This window comes from Mustelus asterias, chromosome 4 (genome assembly GCF_964213995.1).
Source record: "Mustelus asterias chromosome 4, sMusAst1.hap1.1, whole genome shotgun sequence".
Taxonomy (NCBI): domain Eukaryota; kingdom Metazoa; phylum Chordata; class Chondrichthyes; order Carcharhiniformes; family Triakidae; genus Mustelus; species Mustelus asterias.
The window spans coordinates 104,604,916-104,625,581 of record NC_135804.1 but is presented as its reverse complement, the minus strand read 5'-3'; the positions used below and the strand labels follow the sequence as shown (position 1 = coordinate 104,625,581).

The following is a 20,666-nucleotide window of genomic DNA, read 5'->3' as shown; positions in this document are numbered from 1 at the left end:
ATACAAAGTTAAGCTCATTGAAGTTGTGCACCCTAATTGATTTTTGAAACAAGATGGCATGAAGAGCCAACCTTTTAAGCCAGTCTTTCCTTCAACTTGCTTCAAGTTCTCAAAAATGTGAAAAATCTTAATTTTAATTGTGCAGTTTGTGCATTCGAAAGATTTCTTTCAACGATATTTCTTAGTACCCCCCCCAAATGGTCCTCATCAAACCTCAAAGCCAAATTTGCTGGGAAGGATTGGACAAGAGGACAATTGCAAATCACCATGAATGATAGAGCACTAGCCAAGAGCACTAATCATTGGCTCAGTTAACAGCTTTCTTACCCAAGGCAAAGATTGTGGGTTGGAATTCCACACTCGGAAGTGAGTGCATTGAGAATGTTGCACTGCAGAGATCCACCATTCAGACAAGCTGCTCTAAACGTTAAAGTTCTAGTGAGAAAGCAGTAGGTTTGGAAATTTAACAATGTGTCATATGAGAAAGAGCACCTTTAAATCAAACTTGATTAGGAAAACAATGTGGCTGGATTTTACATTTCCGTGCTTGCCTGCTTACAGGGTGGCACAGCGTTTAGCACTGCTGCCTCAACGCCAAGGACCCAGGTTTGATTTCTGCCTTGGATGACTGTGTATGTGGAGTTTGCACATTCTCCTAGTGTCTACGTGGGTTTCCTCCAGGCACTGCGGTTTCCTCCCACAGTCCAAAGATGTGCAAGTTCGGTGAATTGGCTATGCTAAATTGTCCTTTTGTGTCTAAAGTTGTGTAGGTTAGGTGGATTAGCCATGGTAAAATGCATGGGATTATGGGGATAGGCAGAGGGGTGGGCCAAGGTACGATGCTCTTTCCGGGAGTCGATACGAGACTCAATCAGGCCTTATGCCTTCCTTCTACACTAGGGATTCTACAACATTAGATAGGTAAGTGCAGGATTGGAAAACCCTAGCTTATAAATCTTATCTCTGCTAAATCTGCACAGCCAATAACTAACCTCGTTGGGGGTCAAACCCGATTGTCAGTGCATCAGTTTGTCAAATTCAACTGGTTGCGTGTGTGACACAACTACTCAATCTTTACACTTCTGGGGTTCAAGAATCTTTAAGTTCAATTTATAATCATGTATATTAACTTTTTGAATGTGGCTCCCAAATTCAAAATGAACAAAGGGAACCAAGCAACTCAGAAAAAAAACAGGTAACTAAAGTGTTTTGAAGCATTTTTTGATGAGAGTTAGAATGAATGGGTTATTCTGGTTAAAAACAAAATAAATGTGGACATTATTTTTGCTTTATTATTAAAATAAGAAATGTGGAAAAAAGAAATCAGTGGCATGTCGGGTCAAACATCTGCTGGAAAATTCAGGTCATTATTAAATCAGTAATAGGGGCCATAAATCTGGATTGCCACTAGTTGAAGATGGAAATTGAAGGATTAAACCCTCCCCCCCCCCCCCCCACAGAATTATTAGAATTTTCAATGTTTTAATTTGGATTGAAATATGGCACAATGTATGATTTTCCTCCCACACTTGACCCATACACTCAATGCTGACATGTACATGCAACGCATTGTATTTCTTCCATCTGTGGCCAATGTATATTTATGGTGCACTGCTACAATGAAGCAGTGTCGCCATCTGGTGTGCCAATAGTGTCGTACAATTTTCAATAATCATGCAATTTTTCTAATGGGGGAGTGGTTGTTCCTAGCTGCTCCAGAAACTGGGAGAGTTGGATGTCTTCCTTACCCATAAAATGAGCAGTAACGTATTGTAATGCTGCATCATTATTCATTTTCTAGTTTAAAAAAGGTGATGTGTGTTGCCAAACAGAACACAACTATTGGCTTCTGATGTGTACAATAAATGACAAATGTTAGTCAATCTTATAACCACATCAAAAATTATTTCCATATGTTCTCTCCTCAATGCCAAGATAATACAGATATAGGAGAAAGGCATCAGAGGTTTGCAAAAACAGATAGCAGGGCGGGGATGGTTAAGAGAGAGTGGTTTGATTGTAAATTAGGGGAAGCCTTCATTAAGATTTGATAAGTCAACCTGCAATCAGAACAGCATTCTGATGAAGAGTCCCACTGAAACAGTGAAATACCATTTCATTTTTCAGACAATGATTGAGTTAACATTTTTGTATGGCATTCTTTTGTCTGCTATTTTAGCACGGAGATTAACCTGTCGAAAACAAAAAGATCAAATCCTGAATTGGAACTGTAGATAGTTGAACATAATACTAAAGGTTTAAGGCATTCACCTAAGATTGCCAAGAGTGGCAATAGGTTTAACGCAGAAATCATAGTGTCATTAGATTAGATTTACCATTTATTTTCCTACTCAGGAGTTTCTGTAATCCACATAGTTTTGCAGGTTTATTTTTAGCTCTAAGTTAGAACATAAAATGCCAGAAGTAAACGGTGTCTGAAAAAGATGGAGGTACACCATACAATTTGTCTGTTATAACACACAATAAATTGTAAGCTCCATACATACACTTTGAAGACCTATATCAGTCAGATATGATAGGGATATTTTAACCACCCATGGTAGCTTTTGAGGGTGGGGGAAGTAAAAATTAATTTAGGGCAACCTGACCACAAATTTCTAGTTTTAACAGAGGTGGGTCAGCGTGTTGGGGACCAGGTGACCAACCTGCTCCCAGGAAGTTGATAAGGATGCAAGTAGAAAGTTTAATATTTTAAAAAATATTTTAATGCCTCCATTTCCTTTATTTTAATACCTGCGAGTCGTGTGTCTCAGGCCTGAAGGACAATGTGAAGAACTGGAATGATCAGAATGAATGGAATGTGGGCATGAGGGGCAAACCGAACAAACAAACCTCCTCCACAACTTGTCTTACATTTCCTGCAGTCTGTTCAGCCCTCTCCAGTGATCTGTCTGGTCTTCTCCATTACTCAATCTGTTGTTCCAACCTCCCCCCTGCCCCACATCCCAGACCCGGGCATTTGTCCAATCCTCCCCAATGATTGGGAGGGTCCAGCTCATTGATCTCTGGCTGCGAACTGGCCCTCAACCAACCATGCAATAGAAATCAAAACAAAAAAAAAAACAGATTGTGCCAAGTACTTGGAAGTACTTCCAAGTTTTCCAGATACTAAACCTGTCCACTCGCACCCAGTTATCAACCCCAACTTCAAAGGTAATTCTTAACACAGCAATTCTGCACATATACAGCAAAATAACTTTCCCATGCACTGAATGCTGAATGAGGTACTGCAACTGAAAGTCTTTTTTGGATTACAGTAATTTGCAGTACAATGTGATAAAAGCAGCCTTGTAATTTTTTTTGACAGAAATTCAATATTCCAGTTTTAGAATAAAAGTTTTAGACTAACGTAACACAAGAAACAATGTTTAAAAAAATCTCATTCTTCCACCCCACCCCGGCCCATACAAGTCTACATGATACAAAAATAGTTACAGTCTGATAAATGAGAAACTGTGTGCAAAATGTAACAGAATGGCACAACAATCATTCAAACCTTTCTTTCTCAAACAGAGGTTTTACTATTCCTTCATAATTCGGACACAGAAATATGTCACCACTTTCGTCTTATCTCCATGCTAGCACACAATTATTTCTGATAAAAACAGTTGTCAGTTTGATGGCAACAACAATGCTGGAGACTAATGTCCAGCTGCTCAGTCAATCCACAGCTCATTCTATGAAACCAGTTTTTCCTACTTTAATCATTTACTGAGAGGACTGGGAACATCTAACAAATTAGCTGGTGTGGAAAAAAAACAAAGATTAGTGTAATACTGATACTTGTCACTAGATGTCACAAGCATACTACATGGGATTAGACTATTGTATACCAATTATTTTCTACACTTGGTCAGTTTGAATCCAATGCTGAACTCTGAAATTTGCACTGATTTTCTGGATACATCATAGCAGTTTCAGTGTTTGAGATTTATTCGTCTTTCAATTGCAATTTAAACAAAGAATAAAAGTGCCGTCTTTTAATGAGAAGCTTCCTCCTCCTCCCTATTCTTACCCCTGAAAGTGCACTGGGTGCCAATTAACTTCCAGTATCTTGACCAAGTGGCCATTTGTGCTGGCACATATTCCGTGAAGGGAGACTATCTTACCTTGGAAGATAATCAAAATGGAATCCAATCCTGTCCTTGCCTGACATCTGCATTCACACTTCTAATAAAGCTCACTTGATAGCGGTCAGATGCCAGGACTGTGGCTGATTTTCCCCTTTTATACTACCTTAGCTAAGGCCAGTTACCTCAGCGTGGACCAAGGATCAAAACTTGGACTCTTTGGTCTATGTTGCTCACTTATACACTGGGCAGTGCATTTATTAATGAGCCATTAGAGGAAGACTAAATTCTTTTTTATTTGAAAATTACATTGAAGGCCTTTGTACAGTAACACTGAAAATATTTGGGCAGTATTTATATTAATCTTTCTCAAGTGAAAATCATTTGAGTTTGATGCAAGATGACTTTTGATTCTTCTGGATTATAAATTGGCCAAATGATCTAACCAGTGATTAAAGTAAAAATCCGAATTGCAATAACCTCTTAAGGCAATCATTCCTGTGACGCTGATCAAGGATATGTTCGCTGACTCGTGCAATATTGTAGGCATCACTGAGGCATGCAAGTGAAAGACAACTACAAAGTTGGAATTTTCAAAAGAAATCAATTAATTACAACATTCTTTCACCATGACAGCATCAACTGAGAGAGACTGTCATCTGGATGGACAGATTATGGCTGATTTCTTTATACAGAGTACAGCTCTGCGTTGGCTAAAACAAAAATCAGTAGATGGGGGTTATTTCCGCAAGTCCTAAATTCATGCCATTTATTTATCACAAAAATATGACGGTCCTTTCTTTTCATCACTGTTACCCTCTGCTGAAGGGACCAATTCTTATCATGGTAAGATTTCAATGAGGACTGACAGCCCTCCAATACCTTGCTCAATAAGACTTTCTTGATCATGATTCCAGACATCGAATGTCAGTCAGTAGGCTATTTAAACTGCTTAGCTGATCACAGTCAAGCCCAATGTTGTTCTCAGCCAACATTCACATTTTCCAACAGGTCACTATATAAAATCAAGACTAGAAATCAGAGCTAAATTTATTCTTCCTAGCTCTGGACCCGGAGGCCATTTGTAATCCTCAAGATATTCAAACTACATCAGACAAATTAATACTGCTGGGTGCTAGAATTTAGAATCTTCCTGATCCCGATGGGTTGCCTTTACCAGTCATGAGAAGCAAGCACATCCGTACTTTCACTGAAGAATGACAGTTAAGATGGTAAGCATGACTAGGTCTCATTACTGTAACATTCTATCAGAAATAGAGGGGGGACATCTATTCCAGATTTTAAAATCATTAGATATTAAAACATTTGGTCAAGGAATTCTTTGTTTGCTAAAGTTTGAAGAGATTAACTTTAATGATTTTGACCAAACATTTCAATGTTGCTGTTTTAGCATGCCCTGAAGGATAAACTCTCCCTCAGACACTTGAGCTGCTCCTCCCCAAGTTTGATTTTGTCCTCCAGCTCTCTCTGTTCAATGATGAGAGCAGATTTCATCTTTACAAAGTGAGTATAGTCCTGAAGCTCGTCCTCTGACAGGTGCTTGACCAGGATATTATGGACAGCATGCTCCCTGCGGTCCACATGTTCCTTCAGCTCTTTGGCCTCTTCAAGCTGTGCTGTGAGTTGTTTTTTCTTTTCAGTCAATGCATGCTGAAAATTAAAATAAACAGTGCTCGTCAATTTGATTTGCGTTCCCTTTTTTTTTCTGTACTTCCCTCCATTGTCCCCCAGCTATTGTATCATGCTAAAGGTAGCCACAGGAAGCTGCAGTTTTGTGGCACCTTTCCCAAATAATTATTATTCATATGTGAATGCAGTGAATGTTAGCATGCTACATGGTTGTGACAGGCATCAACAGTTGAAACCCATTCTGTTCTCTGTTTTGCTTCATTCATGGGACATGGGCATCACTGGATGGCCAGCATTCATTGCCCATCTCTAGTTGCCCGAGGGCAGTTGAGAGTCAACCACATTGCTGTGGCTCTGGAGTCACATGTAGGCCCGACCAGATAAGGACGGCAGATTTCCTTCTCTAAAGGACATTAATGAACCAGGTGGGTTTTTCCGACAATGGTTTCAGTAGACCCTTAATTAGAGATGTTTATTTTTGAGTTCTAATTCCACCATCTGCCGAGGCAGGATTCAAACCTGGGTCCCCGGAACATTAGCTGAATTTCTGGATTAATAGTCTAGCAATAATACACTAGGCCATTGCATCCACATGTTTCAATGAAGTTGTCTGATAGCAAATTAAGAGCATGGACACTGCTTGTTTTTATCATATAAAATAAAGTAGATGAAACAGCCTTTTTTCGAGCTTCCGAAACTACTATTAAAAACAAGATGCTATAAAGCATCTAGAGTATTTTTTGTTTCTTCCTTGGGCTTGCTATTTGGTGTGGAAATGCCAGCCAATTCAGTACAGAATCAATCCTAGAACATTTATGACCTCAATACCCTGCTAGACAGTGCACACTCACTTGAACATCAAGAAAATCAAATATACTACACTGAATTATGCGAGATTTCTGGTATTGTTAGATGTATCATATGAGTAACCCCTACTAACCCAATTTTTTTGTAGGAAGAATGTCAAAATTATCCTAAACATTTAAAACTAAATTTTACAATAAGTAGCTACAAAGCAGAATTTGGCATATTGGTTGTAAATGAAGGAAATGATCTACTTCCATTGTGGTTTCAATCTCATCTGTCAAGTTCCATGTAATTATAAAGCAACGAGTGGGCACTACCACAACATGTCATTATCTTCAAGATGGTGCAAAGGAAAAGGGTTTTTCATATTCTTTTATAGGGACGAGATTTTGATGTACTTTTAGATGAGAACAATGAAATTGATGGTAGACTGGGGCAGCATAAAGAAGCTGGGGGAGGAAGGGGGGGGTGTTATCTGTTTATTAATTTTCTATGCAGATAAATTGGTTGGTTTTCCATAAAGAGACAGCAACAATTACCGTGGCTGTTTTGAAGCACTTGTATTTTTGTTTAGATATGAGTATAATGTAACTAGTTTTACATTATACAATTTGGGTCAACAATGTGGCATGTCAAGTCCCAGTAACCTTTATGAAGACCACCAATCATGGAGTGATATTTCACCAGGTAGTGATTAGAGGTGGGATCTTCTCAGAATATCCTCACACAGTAAGACCCAAATTCAATCTGTGCCAGTTAGAAAGTGGAAGCCAGATACTTCTTCAAAAGGCAAAGGGATTTAAAAAAAGCATAGTGCTGTACAATCCATTCTAATGTTTTAATGGACTCCTTTTTCAGCTTCCAATTATTATTCCCTTTCTCTATTACTTGAGGACAAGAGAAGTGGATTGGGGACGGGTTGTGGAGAGCAGGTTGAACCTTGCTGATATCCCACCACTGGGCTGGAAGTATGAAGTCACTGTAGATATAGATGAAGAGAGGATGCAAATGGCTGTTGGCTGCACTGCAAGGCCCAGCTCACTAAAAACAATTTATTGAACTTCCAGAGAGCATAAGAATACATTTATTAACTGGAATTTTCTGATAATACCTACCTTTTCTTCCTCAGATGTATCAGGATCCAAGTTATTCAAGGCATTCTCTACTCTAGCAAGTCGGCCTGAGAGAGACAGCAACAGATTCACAACTTTATCCAGATCCCCGATGAACATTCGGTACTTATCAAACTCATTTGGTTTGCAGACATTCTTCACCATTCGTTCAGCCTCTTCTCCCAGCACACAGTTTGCACTGATGTCTTCCAAGAGGCTCTTCTGGGCCTCATGCAACACTGAGAGTTTCTTGCTAAGACTGCTAATTAATTGTTTCTGTGGAAATTTATAAGGAAAAAAATGATTAGGAAAGGGCTTGCTAAATCCAAAATGATTTGAAAACGTACATCTCCATATGACATGTGATATTCTTTGGCAGAAGCAGCTTAAGCACAGGCCTGGACCAAAATAATGGCTGCTGGGCATCTAAGATTTTTTTTCTGCCCTTCCTGCTGACCTTGCTTGGCACCTGCTTCTTATCATCATCCAAGACTATTCTACATCTAGGAAAAATGTGATACCTTCTTTTCTATCAACTTGTTGTCCTCTTCTTCCTCATCCTCTTGCTCCTTTAAATATTCCTCAGTCATCTTTGGGAAGTCCTTCATTTTGTTCAACAGTTCAGCCTTGGCAGCAGATGTACTATAGTAAGTGGAGCAAGAAGTTGAGCTAACCATTGGGGTTGGGGAGGTGGCCTGCGCAGTACACCTGCAAATAAACAGACAGTTATCACATTCCTCTGTATGAGAAACTCAGACAAGTTGTAAAAACATCCCAATAAAATAAATCAAGTACTCTTCCCTCATGAATTTATTATTACGTGGCTTACATCAAATATACAACATAGAAAGACTATTTGGCCCAATTAATCTGTGTTAGTGTTTATATTCCGCACAAGTTTCCTTACATTCCATCTAACTCATCCCAACATTTCAGAGTCTGTCTATTAACTTTCCTCGTCTACTTGTGTAGTTTTCTTCTGAAACCGTCTAAGTTGTTTGCTAAACCACTTCTGTGGTTATGGGTTCGATATTCCAACCACTCAGTACAGACATTTCTTACTTCTGGATTTATTAATTACGGTCAAGGATTTGCCTAGCAGCAACCTATAACTGCAACACTATTCTGCACACTCTCCTTTCCTTCTCTCCTATGTACTCTATGAACGGTATGTTCTCTGTATAGCACGCAAGAAACAGCACTTTTAACTGTATCCCGATACATGTGACAATAAATAAAATCAAATTTTAAAAAACAGTAACAAGAATGTAAAAAGGCCTGAAAGGTAGAAATCAGCCCAGCAACAGTAACAGCCAGCCTTTCCAGGGGTAGGCATGCCTCTAATAGTGATCAGGGCATTCCAAAGGCATGAGAGCATCTGAAGATAATCAGGTGTGAATTGTCCAGTAGTAGAAACAGATTACTTAGATAACTGCTATAAAATGTTAATTTCCATACGCAGAAACAGTTTACCTAAATGAATGGGTGATTCAGGACTATAGAAATGCTGAACTCTAAAAAGGGAATAATTTGAAATACGTAGTCAGCTGACTCTCAAGTTTGAAATAACAAAAGAAAAAGTGTAACAGTTACCCCCCTCAGAAGCAGACAGCCTCTTCCACAACTCGCATCCAGAACCCAATCCACACCTCACAGAAGGAGGCTAGGACACATTTCATGGTCAAGGGGCTCTGTAACATCTGTCACTCCTCAGAGATGCTATAATGTTGCATCCAAATTTTAGAGACAAGGCATTGTAGAAACTTTCGTAAAGGCAGTTTAAATATTCTTGTTGGACCAGGAAAAGACGTTTCCCAGACTTGATCATCAGCCCTGTATTGTGTGGTAACTATAAGCTGGATTTGACTTATAGATTTATTTAAGTTGGATATTGTTTGGCAAAGCAAAGTCTTGGTGAGCTCAAGAATCGTAGATATATTTTGAACAAGGGATAATTTCAACATAAACTGTGTGTTTAGTTATTCATGTACTTAAGTGTCTTAGAGTATTGTAGTCCTTTGGTTATATGATGACAGGACCACCTCTTCACTGGGTTTTATGTGACTCCTCACAATATTCCGAAAAAGCTATACAACCACCACGAACCGGTGTTTCAAGTTGGGACACCCTCACCGGTGAGGTAACATCAGTGTGGTTCATGACGTTACCTTGTATTTAAGAATTCTTGTTATGGGTTCTCCCACAGGTGGAATTATTCTCTCTACATCTACCTGCCCGAACCATTCATAATTTTAAAGGGCTCTATCAGGTTAATTCTGTGTTGTCTGTTTGCCAAGGAGAAAAAAAACCCATCAATCTGTTCAATCCTTCCCAATATCTATAATCTTTCAGTTCTGTTAGCATCCTTGCAAATCTTGTTTACACTTTCACCAGAGCTTATACATTGTTTTCAGGATGCAGACTAGAACTGTGCACAACTCCAAGTGTGACATGACCAGAATCCTACACATATTTAGCAAACCTTCACTGCTTCTGAATTCTATACCCTTTGAAATAAATCAGTGTTGTTATTTTTTAATTGATTTGCTGATCTGCGATGCTGCTTAATGATTAGTTCACCCATATCGCTTTGCTCTTCAACCCTGTTTTCTAAGATGCAAGTGATATTTCTGTTTTTCCTACCAAAGTACCACCTAAAAGGATGAGGGCAGAAGATACATGGGAACACCACAACCTGGAAGTTCCTTTCCCAGCCGCTCACCATCCTGACTTGAAAATATATCGCTGTTTCTTCATTGTTGCTGAGTCAAAATCATGAAACTCCCTCCTTAATAGTACAGTGGGAGCACCTACAGCACATGGACAGCAATGGTTCAAGACAGCTCACCACCACCTTCTCAAGGGCAATTAGGGATGTGCAATAAATGTTGGCCTTGCCAGCAACGCCCACATCCTTGAATGAATAAAAATGATCCTGAATTCAAATCCCAGTAACTGCATTGATCTCCTCTTGTCCCACCAAAATTCTTAGATGAGAAAAAATTACTCAGCCAGTCTTCTGCATATGATTGGTGTGGCATACAAACGGACAGGATGCGGCTCAACTTCCTTCAGCAGTTAACTAGCCTGTCAAATGTACCTAACGGCCACTGGGTCCAATATTTGAGAGTCCACATTGTCTATGGAACTGTAGCACAGTGGTTAGCACTGCTGCTTCACAGCTCCAGGGACCTGGGTTCGATTCCCGGCTTGGGTCACTGTCTGTGTGGAGTTTGCACATTCTCCTTGTGTCTGCGTGGGTTTCCTCCGGGTGCTCCGGTTTCCTCCCACAGTCCAAAGATGTGCGGGTTAGGTTGATTGGCCATGCTAAAAAAAAAATTGCCCCTTAGTGTCCTGAGATGCGTAGGTTAGAGGGATTAGTGGGTAAAATATGGAGGGATATGGGGGTAGGGCCTGGGTGGGATTGTGGTCGGTGCAGACTCGATGGGCCGAATGGCCTCTTTCTGCACTGTAGAGTTTCTATGATTTCTATGAACTGTATCCCATTGACTGTGCACTCACTATTGGTTCAGAGTTGGACATGCAACATAGCATGGACTTGTTCCCCAATGTATGTGACAACTTCGGCCTTACAATCAGCGCAAAGAAAACTGAAATTATGTACTAGCCAGCTGCAGGAAAGCTTTTTCTCAAACCCCAGGTTCTAGTTCATGCAGGAAACTCTCTCAAGTTGTCTATATTGACAATGAGGCACATGCAAAAATTGCCAAAGCAGGCATAGTCTTTGGCACACTTCGGGCATCAACCTGGGAATGAAGGGGAGTTGGTCTGCCTACCAAACTGAAAGTCTATAAGTACTGCCCACTCTATTCTACATGCAAGACTTGGACTGTGTGCCAGAGTCACGCCAAGAAACTTAACAACTTTCACTTAAGTCGCCTTCAGAAACGTCTGAAGATCAGTTTGCAGGATAAAATATCAGATACTGAGGATCTAAGCTGGTGTACCAAGTATGTACACCATATCGAAACAGTTACAACTGAGTTGAGCTGGTTACTTGGCCATAATGGCTGATATTCAATTATCAAAAGCAAACCTTTTATGCAGAATTCAAGTCTGGCGTGCATTTACTTGACGGTCAAAGGAAACACTACAAGGACACTCTGATGGCATTACCTATGAGTTTTGATATTGACTTAAATACCTGAGTGAAGTGTGCCCAGGATTGCTACACCTGCACGGCCAAATTAAAGATAATGCAGCTCCTCTGAAAGCAAGCATCGATCAGCCTATATAGGCTTTCAGTTTGGTAGGCAGACTGACTCCTTTTCATTCCCAGGCAGAGAAAATGCAAGGAGAAAAAAATTCTAAGCCAACTCATCCAAAATTCAATTGGCTGTGGTATCCTGTCCTATTGGAAGATTTGCCTCAGTAGTCACCAACAAATCCACCAGAATCCTATCAAAAACACCAGATGATGAACATGGTTCACTTTTTGCCAACAAGAGATTCCAGTCTGCAGAAGGAACATAATTTTTTCCAGCTTCTGTGGCCAAATGGACTGATAAAAACAGCCTATATCTATCTGTCCTGTGATCAAACCTTCTTCTACCTGCTCTGTGATCATATCAGCTACAACTGAGCACAACCCAATTTCCCCATCCCTCTCATTCATATTTTTCAAACTACTAGGGGGAGCAGAAGAAATGGAGGAAACCTCCATTTATCCCTATCCACAAGCAGGACCAAGGGAGCAAGTATTTGCTGGAGAGGCATATAGGTCTATTGTACAATTTCTCCAGCTCTAAAATATGAAATATCCTGAAATACAAGTGGATTTTCCGCCTAGGACGGCAAAAGCGAAATAATAGAGACTTTCTGGCAATATGTTGTCTATCTTAACTTCTATTTAAATAGGAAATTGCTCTGTAATAGGTCTTTCATGACCACAGTGTGTACTTAAAAGTGGCTGAGGCCCAAACATTCCTTACTGGTGGGAAAGGAGAGGCTATGTGGGGAGACGACCGAATAAACTTCAGCTGACATGGTCAGGTACTACTGAACAATAGGTTGTACCACAGGAGACTATTCCGCCTATCATCTCTGTTTCAATTCTTTGCGAGAGCAATCCAAAATGAATGCTATTTCCTGCACTCTCTTCATTGTCTTGTATTTCAAATATTTATACTTTTCTCCTCAAAGATACGATGACCTATGTTTGACCCATTTCCTGTGGCAAAACATGCCACGCTCCAACAATCCTCTGTCTAAAGAAATTTCTTCTAACATTTCTCCTCATTTTCTTTGTGACTGTTCTAAATTGATGATTCTCTACCACCAACTCCTCAACCAGAGGGAATAGTCTGTCCCTATATTGGATCATTTTAATTTAAATGCCTTCTCCACTCCTGTGTAAATTGTCCTGATACTTCAAGTCTCACCCTAACTGTAGCTTCCAATTTCTGGGACATCCTGTGAATTTATAAATGGCTTCAATATATTTTCTAAACTGGGACTCCCTATACTGAGCACAGTACTCCAATTGCAGCATAGCAAACGTTTTGTATCAATTTATTACTTCATGACTTCAACATATTTGCCACAGCTTGTAAAGCCGATTGGTCTTTATCCACAACATTGGCCAAGTTTTCATTGAATGTATACTCATTCTTCATTTTTCCTATCAAAACATATTACCTTACACTTCTCCGCATTATATTTCCCCTTCCATCTAGGTCCAATTTGCTAGCTTTTCATATCTTCATAAAGTCTTCCATAGTTTGCCAAAGTCTCTATTTTTGCAGCAACACCAGATTTCAAGATTGTGGTTCCTAGACCTCCATCCAAGTCATCTGTACATAAGGACAAATGTGGACCCAGTACTGCTCCCTCAATGTACTAATTCCATCTGAAACTTATTCTGATTTCTGGCTAATGTTCTGTCCATTTGTTCTTCTTATATACACCTAAAGTTTTGTAACAATCTTTTGACACAGCTCATCATCTGCCTTCTGGATGTCTATGCACATTTATTTTATTTATCCAGTCATTTCTTCAAAACAAAAGCAAAATATTGTACTGCGATTGCTGGAAATCTGTAGTGAAAATAGAAATTGCTGGAAATATTCCACAGGTCTGGCAGCACCTATGGAGAGAAGACGAGTTAAAGTTTCAGAGTGTCACCTTCCATCAGAACTGAAATTTCATTATAGGCTAATGATGTTTTTCTCTCCATTGATGCTGCTAGACCGGAGTAATTCCAGTATTTTCTGTTTTTACTTTTCCAAACATGCTGTTTCTCAGAGTTGCAAAAGAAACTTCTAGAAGTAGTAGGTAACAGTTAAAGGTCTACAGCCCTTCTTGGAAAGAGAAAACCTTCTTCTAAGATGCATGGAACTATACGCTAAAAGTTTGGTTCCCGTGGACTGTTGAAGCTGTGCCGGCAGATCTCAAGCATAGGACACAGAGATGCTGTATCCTGAATGTTAAAAGGCACTTTATGGAAATCTGGATGCCAAGAAGAGGTTTGAATAGAAACACAGAATTTTTAAAAGGCAGAAAGAGGTCATTCAGTCCATCAAGTCTGCACTGACTTTCCAAAAGAGCATCCCACACAGACCCTCCCAAGTGCCCTATACACATAGCCTCACGCATTTACCATGGCCAATCCACCTATCCTGCACATCTTTGGATTGTGGGAGGAAACTGGAGCACCTGCCGGAAACCCACGCAGACACAGGGAGAATTTGCAAACTCCACACAGTTACCCAAGGCCAGAACTGAACCCAGGCCCCCAGCGCTGTGAGGCTGCAGTGCTAACCACTGTGCCAGTCTTGGAACATCCTATACTGATAACCTTGCCTTGAAGTTGAATCAGGGAACAACAACAATTTATATTTATATAGTGCCTTTAAAATAATTAAATGTCCCAAGGCACTTCACCGGAGCATTATAAAACAAATAACAACACCGAGTCACATAAGGAGCTATAAAGGCAGATGATCAAAAGCTTGGCCTTAAGGAGTGTCTTAGAGAAAAAAAAAGTAGTGTAGAGACATGGTGAGGGAATTCCAGAGCTTGGGGCATTTTTGTTTTATTCTTTCATGGGATGTGAGCATTGCTAGCAAGGCCAAACTTTGTTCCCCAACCCAATTTCTCTTGTAAAGGTGGTGCTGAGATGCCATCTTGAACTGCTACAGGTACACCCACAGTGCCGTTAGGAAGGCATTGTAGGATTTTGACTGAGTAACAGTGAAGAAACTAAGTCAGGATTGTGTACGATTTGTAGAGGAAGTTTCAGGCTCCGCTCTTCCCATGTGTCTATTGCTCTTGTCCTTCGAGTTGGTACAGATCCCAGGTTTGGCAGATTCTGTCAAAGGAGCCTTGGCAAATTGCTACAGTGCATCTTGCACACAGTACACACTGTGTAGTAGTGTACACACAGCTGCCACTGTGCACCGGTGGTGGAGGGAGTGAATGTTTAATGTGGCAGATGGGGTGTTGATGAAGTCCGGATGGAGTTGAACCTCTTCAAACACTCGAGAGTTGCACTCATCCAGGCAAATAGAGTATTTCATTAAACCCTGACTCTTGTCTTGTAAATGGTGGATAGGCTCTGGGGAGTCAAGAGTCGAGTTAGTTGCTGCACAATTTCCAGCCTCTGACGTGCTCTTGTAGCTACAATATTTATATGGCTGGTCTAGTTAAGTTTCTGGTCAATGGTAATCCCCAGGATGTTACTGGTAGGGGATTTAGTGTCAAGGGCAGATGGTTAGACTTTTTTGTTGGTGATGGTTATTGCCTGGCACTTGTGTGGTGCAAATATTACTTGTCAGCTCAAGCCTCAGTGTTGTTCAGGTCTTGCTAGGCAGACTGCTTCAGTATCTGAGGTTTCATGAATGGCACTGAACACTACAATTATCAGCAAACATCCCTATTTCTAACCTTATAATGGAGGGAACAGCACTAGTTAAGCAGCTGAAAATGGTTGGGTCCAAGGAATTTCTGCAGTGTCACTCTGAGGCCGAGATATTTGGCCTCCCAACCATCTTGCTTTGTCTTGGGTATGACTCCAACCAGTAGAAAGTTTTCCTCCTATTCCCATTGATTTCAATGCATTAACTGCCTAGTTTTAAAAAATTATTTATATGGAAGTCTTCATCATATAGATCCATGACTATTTTGAGAAATACTTTATGATTTATGGCTTTGATGAACTCCAATGGTTGCTGAGGGAAATACTTGCAAATTGGTTTAATGAACACAAAGGGGTAATAAGGTTAGCTGGTGCCAACAAACAATAGAAACACATTAGCAGTGGCCTTTTTAACAGTGTTAGGAATTCTGAGTTGAGCAGCAGCTAACCAAGACACTGATAATTATCTCCTTAGAAGTAATCTGCCCTGGATTCAGATGGAATATAACTGATGATTGTTGCACTGTTTCCTCAGGGGGTATCAAGTTTTTAAGTAGGAATTAATTTTTGGCAATGTGCAGTGTAAAAAATGTTCCTGGGGACAGATTGATACTATTTTCCAATGCTGCTTCATTTCCGGCACCAGGCTGGTATTTACAGTGCAAAACATGTGTACTTAGCAACATCCAACTGAATGTAACTGGATCTCTCCGATTTCATTTTCAGGTCAGTCATTTTCTGAATAATATGGAAAACATTGTCGCTATGGGTGCGTTTCGTGAACCCATGACAAACTTAGTAAGTTCCTTACAGATGCAAATATTTGTATGATTATCAGAAATCTTGAATGGAGTTATGCACTGGTATTTTGGATTCTAAAAATAGGCATTGTGCCAAGCCACTGCACCACCAACTCCCTCGAGAAGTCCTCTGGTTGGCAAGATTGATACATAATTACAGCAACACACAAATGAAAGATATTATTCAGAAAGGATTTGAAATCAAGCCTCGAGGCCAAGCCACACAGATACAGACCTCGTTTAGAATTGCCTTCACACACACAGCCAAAAATAAAACAAATTCTATTGACTTCATGTTGAAATGTTAATGAGTAATGATTTACTGTTCTATGCTTTTTACATATCCATAATAGGCATTGTAGAATTTCACAGTCATCAATTGATAAATTAAGCACAGAAATAAAGACTTGCATTTATATTTGGGGCTAGTCATGACCACCGGATGCTTCAAAAGCCCTTCATAGCCAAGAAAATACATTAGAAGTTTAGTGACTGTTGTAATATAGGAAACAGGCTAGCCAATTTGCACACACTAAGTTTCCACAAGCAACAACACAATAATGATCAGATAATTTGTCTGTGATATTGAATGAGGGAGAAATATTGACCAGAACAGACACCTCCCCTGCTCTTCCTCAAAATAGTGCCATGGGATTCTTTACATCCACCTAAGGGGCAGACAGAGCCTGATGTTTAATGTCTTATATGAAGCCAGCACCTCTGACAATATTGGATTGTACTCCCCTCAGTAATGGATTTTTATGTTACGCTATTCATGCTCAAATCCTGGAGTGGGACTTGAACCCATAATCTTCTGACTCTGAGGCAAGTGTGCCACCAACTAAGTCACGACTGACAGGCAAAGTCTCAACATGGATCAAGGGGCTACACATCATTAAAAGTTTGTCAAATTAATTGTTTTTTTCCCAAACTTGCGACTTGTATACAGACAAGTTACGAAGGAGTACCTCAAAATTAGAAGCAAAAAAACTTCACTCTTAAGCTTTGCTACAAGATCAATTATATTCCATTTGGGCAAGGTAAATGCTCTGCTACTACGAAAGTAGAACATGGAAAATTAAGCCAGTATCTTGTCTACCTAGTTCTTGTGCACCTCTTGCTAATTGGTTCTGAATAGCATTGACTGAAGCCTATTCATCCTGTCAAAGATGCTGTTTGACTGGAGTCAGTCACCAAGTGAGGATCAGCACTCCTGTTCAAAGCACTTCCATCGTATTAGGTCCAATAAACAGAACAAATATTTTTTAACATTAATCTGATTGTTTATTTTTTGCTCCATTTTAAAAAGCACTCCAAAGGCTGCAATATAGTCAACCTCGGTAGTGTAAATGCACCTCAGACCTCATCGCTGACGGGAACTGTTGAACAAGGAAACAAAAAGAAAAATTGCAAATTGTGGAGATACAATGCAGATTGGTCAGATTTGAATCTATTTGCCAGGTAAAAGTGAATTGTGGTCATTTAGTAACACTAAAGGTGTTGAAGTTTCTTTTATTTTTTCATGGGATGTCGGTTTCTAAGCCAACATTTGTTATGCGTCCCTAAGCGACCATAAGGTGAGCCATGTTGAACTGCTGCAGTCCATCTGGTCTAGGTCACTCAGGTCACTTTAGGAAGGGAATTCCATGAATTTGGTGCAGGGACAATGAAGGAACTGCAATATGATCTGATATAACCTATATATAAATTATGATTTCTGTAAGTTAGTATCTGGCAGGAGTGCTGGTGTGGGGGAGTGATAATGAAGATGGAGGAGGAGGCAGATCGCATTTGAGTGATACTCTTTGAGCAGTCTTGGGGGGCAGTTAATGAATACTTGTGTGCTTCTCAGAAACTAAGAGTTTGACTGTTAACTGACTGCATCTGGTCCAGTGCCCAAATACACCTCAACTTACAACATTGCAAAACATCCACATCTGTCCCTGAGTAACCATATCATAAATTCATATGTATGGAAGCATTTTGTAGTGGCTATAATGCACATCTGGGACTGGATTAAAGAGACACCATGTGGAATATATCTGTGGTTAAATAAAATTTGCATTTCAAAGCTGCTCATAATTAAACTTCAAATTAGACCTTAAGTATGACTAAGGAGGGAAATGGGAGCATTATTTTGTCGCGAATAAGGATACCAATTTTACCAGCCTTTTGCCGAGGTGTGGTTTCTAAGATGCAGCACCACTCTGGCACTTTGCCAGGGTAGCTATTTTTTCTGCCGATGCCCATTCTACCATCACAACTGAATCTAAGCCTTTTCTTACCTAACATTTAAAGCATATACTTGCCTTGCTGACTCATTGGTTACTAATCATGAGTCCCAACCCTTCATCTTTTTATCCCCCCCTTCTGTAACCCAAGATTACAGAGGCCAATTATTGTGCTGCAATTGCTGCTTACAGTGGGATCAGTCAACACAGCACAGATTGGGGCATGGGACCTGGATCTTAAGTTCAAATAACATTACATGGAACCTAGAAGATCAAGAAGAAACTTACTTCTCCTGGTTAATATTTAGGCTCAGCTGTAGTGGATTCCGTTTCTTGTGCTCACGTGCGCGTGACAGTTCCTCTTTGCTTTCTGGAAAGATCCCACCCATCAGGCCTACAGCACTCTTCATTTTCGAGTTAGGATCTAGTATGTCTGCCAGAGAACGGTCTTTCTCTGCAATGTCTCTCACCAGCTCCTCTGAACTCAGCTTGGTAGGTGGTCTGCTCTTCACATTTGAACAGCACCTTACAGTCTCAATTCCTTCACCAGGATCACGAGGGGGGTTTTTGATGGTGTTTCTTGGTGGCTTGACGCCCGGTTTTATGAAAACCTCAGAATTTTCCCACCTCTCATCCTCTCTGCGGACAACATTGAAGTACGACTCCCCACATCTCTGGCAGCCTAGATCCACCTCATTTTTTGTAGACGACAGGTTGTGTGGGAGATAGGGCCGGTCTCCTTCAAAGGGCCAGTTTCTTCCTCCTCGGGATATCATCTCTCCCACCGGATCTATTAATTTTTGAGTTCTAAGGAAACAGAAGTTAACAGATGATGCTGCACATTAGCGATCGCTGAACTTGTGCTTCAACTAAGCTGCCGACATGCAGGCTGAAAGATTAGCAGCATCAGACATGTATAGTGAAACAAAACCCTGTGCAGGGGAGATCACAGAAATCATAGCCTCAAAGAGATTCACTGGCTGCCGGATCGGACACATTTAATTTAATACATATTCAAAATTAGGATTTTGGGGCTCCTCAAATGTGACGAATTATACAAACTAGAAGATTTCAGATTCAGTCCATTACGTGTATTGAATTAATTAACTTCAGCTGGGTTAGTGTTAAAATACTACAGTTGGTTCCAATGTCCATGAACCCCAAGCAAGGGGTTTGGTCAGAAGGAAAGGAAAAAGAAATAGTTAGGATTCCTTCTCCTAATCACGTCCCAGTAACTATTGTCGGAAGATGTACGTCCGTGGAACTGAGTGAAACATTATTGAGTTCAGCAATAACAATATCATAATACAGCACAGGAGGAGGTCATTTGGCCCACTGTCACAGTGCCAGATCTTGGAAAGAATTTATTAGTTCCACTCCTTCACTTTCCCTCTAGTCTGCAGATTCTTCTCCTTCAAGTATTGAAACAGATTTTTCAGGCTCTGGGTGGTCAAAGAAGTTTCTCGAAAGTTGTGCTCATGGATCCCTTGGAGGTCCCAATGCAAGGACTTTGCAGGAATTGCCCGGGAAGTTTCAACAGCGATGGACAATTCCCCATCTCCCCGTGACCCTCCAAAAAAGAAATCTCCAACTCTCAGAGTTGGAGACTTCAGGGATGTCCAACACTCTTCCCCAGGGAGAGTTACTAGAGAATTTTAGACTGGAAAAAACATGGCCAACTTCTAGGTATCTATAACCACCCCTGACTCAACCTCACCACCCTACTCAGCTGCCAACTTGCCATCTACCTACCATGTAGCCCCACTGCCCTCTGCAGCTAACACCTACTCACTAACTTCACTCACACCTCATTCACCGACACACAGAAAAGTGATTTGAAATGTCCTGAAGCCTTTCAATGTGTTAGTGAATGAAGACTTAGCAGAATAAAGCAGCGGGTGCCCTGGTTTGGCTTCCCCTCATCATTCCAGCATAGAGGAAGGATGCGTGGAACAGGTATACTCTGTATTTGAGAAGACCTGGTTCAGAAATCCGGGACGTAAATGCTGAGTTGAGTGACTTTTAAAAACTTTTCAAGGAATTTACTGTTTGGGTGCATTTTATCTTTAGAAATCATCTGTTTTCATAGAAATCATAGA

At 40.4% G+C, this 20,666-nt stretch overlaps 1 protein-coding gene across 3 annotated transcripts in view; it reads right to left on the bottom strand.

Moving 5' to 3' along the window:
* Nucleotides 1–3,323: 3,323 nt before the first annotated feature.
* The window catches only part of shroom4 (shroom family member 4), a 125,495-nt gene continuing 108,152 nt past the window's right edge, over nucleotides 3,324–20,666 (bottom strand). For 2 of the 3 annotated variants that reach the window (XM_078211509.1, XM_078211510.1), the window contains 4 exons: nucleotides 18,856–19,374; nucleotides 8,182–8,368; nucleotides 7,664–7,936; nucleotides 3,324–5,762 (listed from right to left, as the gene is read on the bottom strand). In XM_078211509.1, the coding sequence (XP_078067635.1) occupies nucleotides 5,499–5,762; nucleotides 7,664–7,936; nucleotides 8,182–8,368; nucleotides 18,856–19,374 (1,243 nt within the window). In that variant the 3' untranslated portion in view covers nucleotides 3,324–5,498. The remainder of the gene's footprint in view (nucleotides 5,763–7,663; nucleotides 7,937–8,181; nucleotides 8,369–18,855; nucleotides 19,375–20,666) is intronic. The other variant, XM_078211511.1, reaches the window with a different exon arrangement.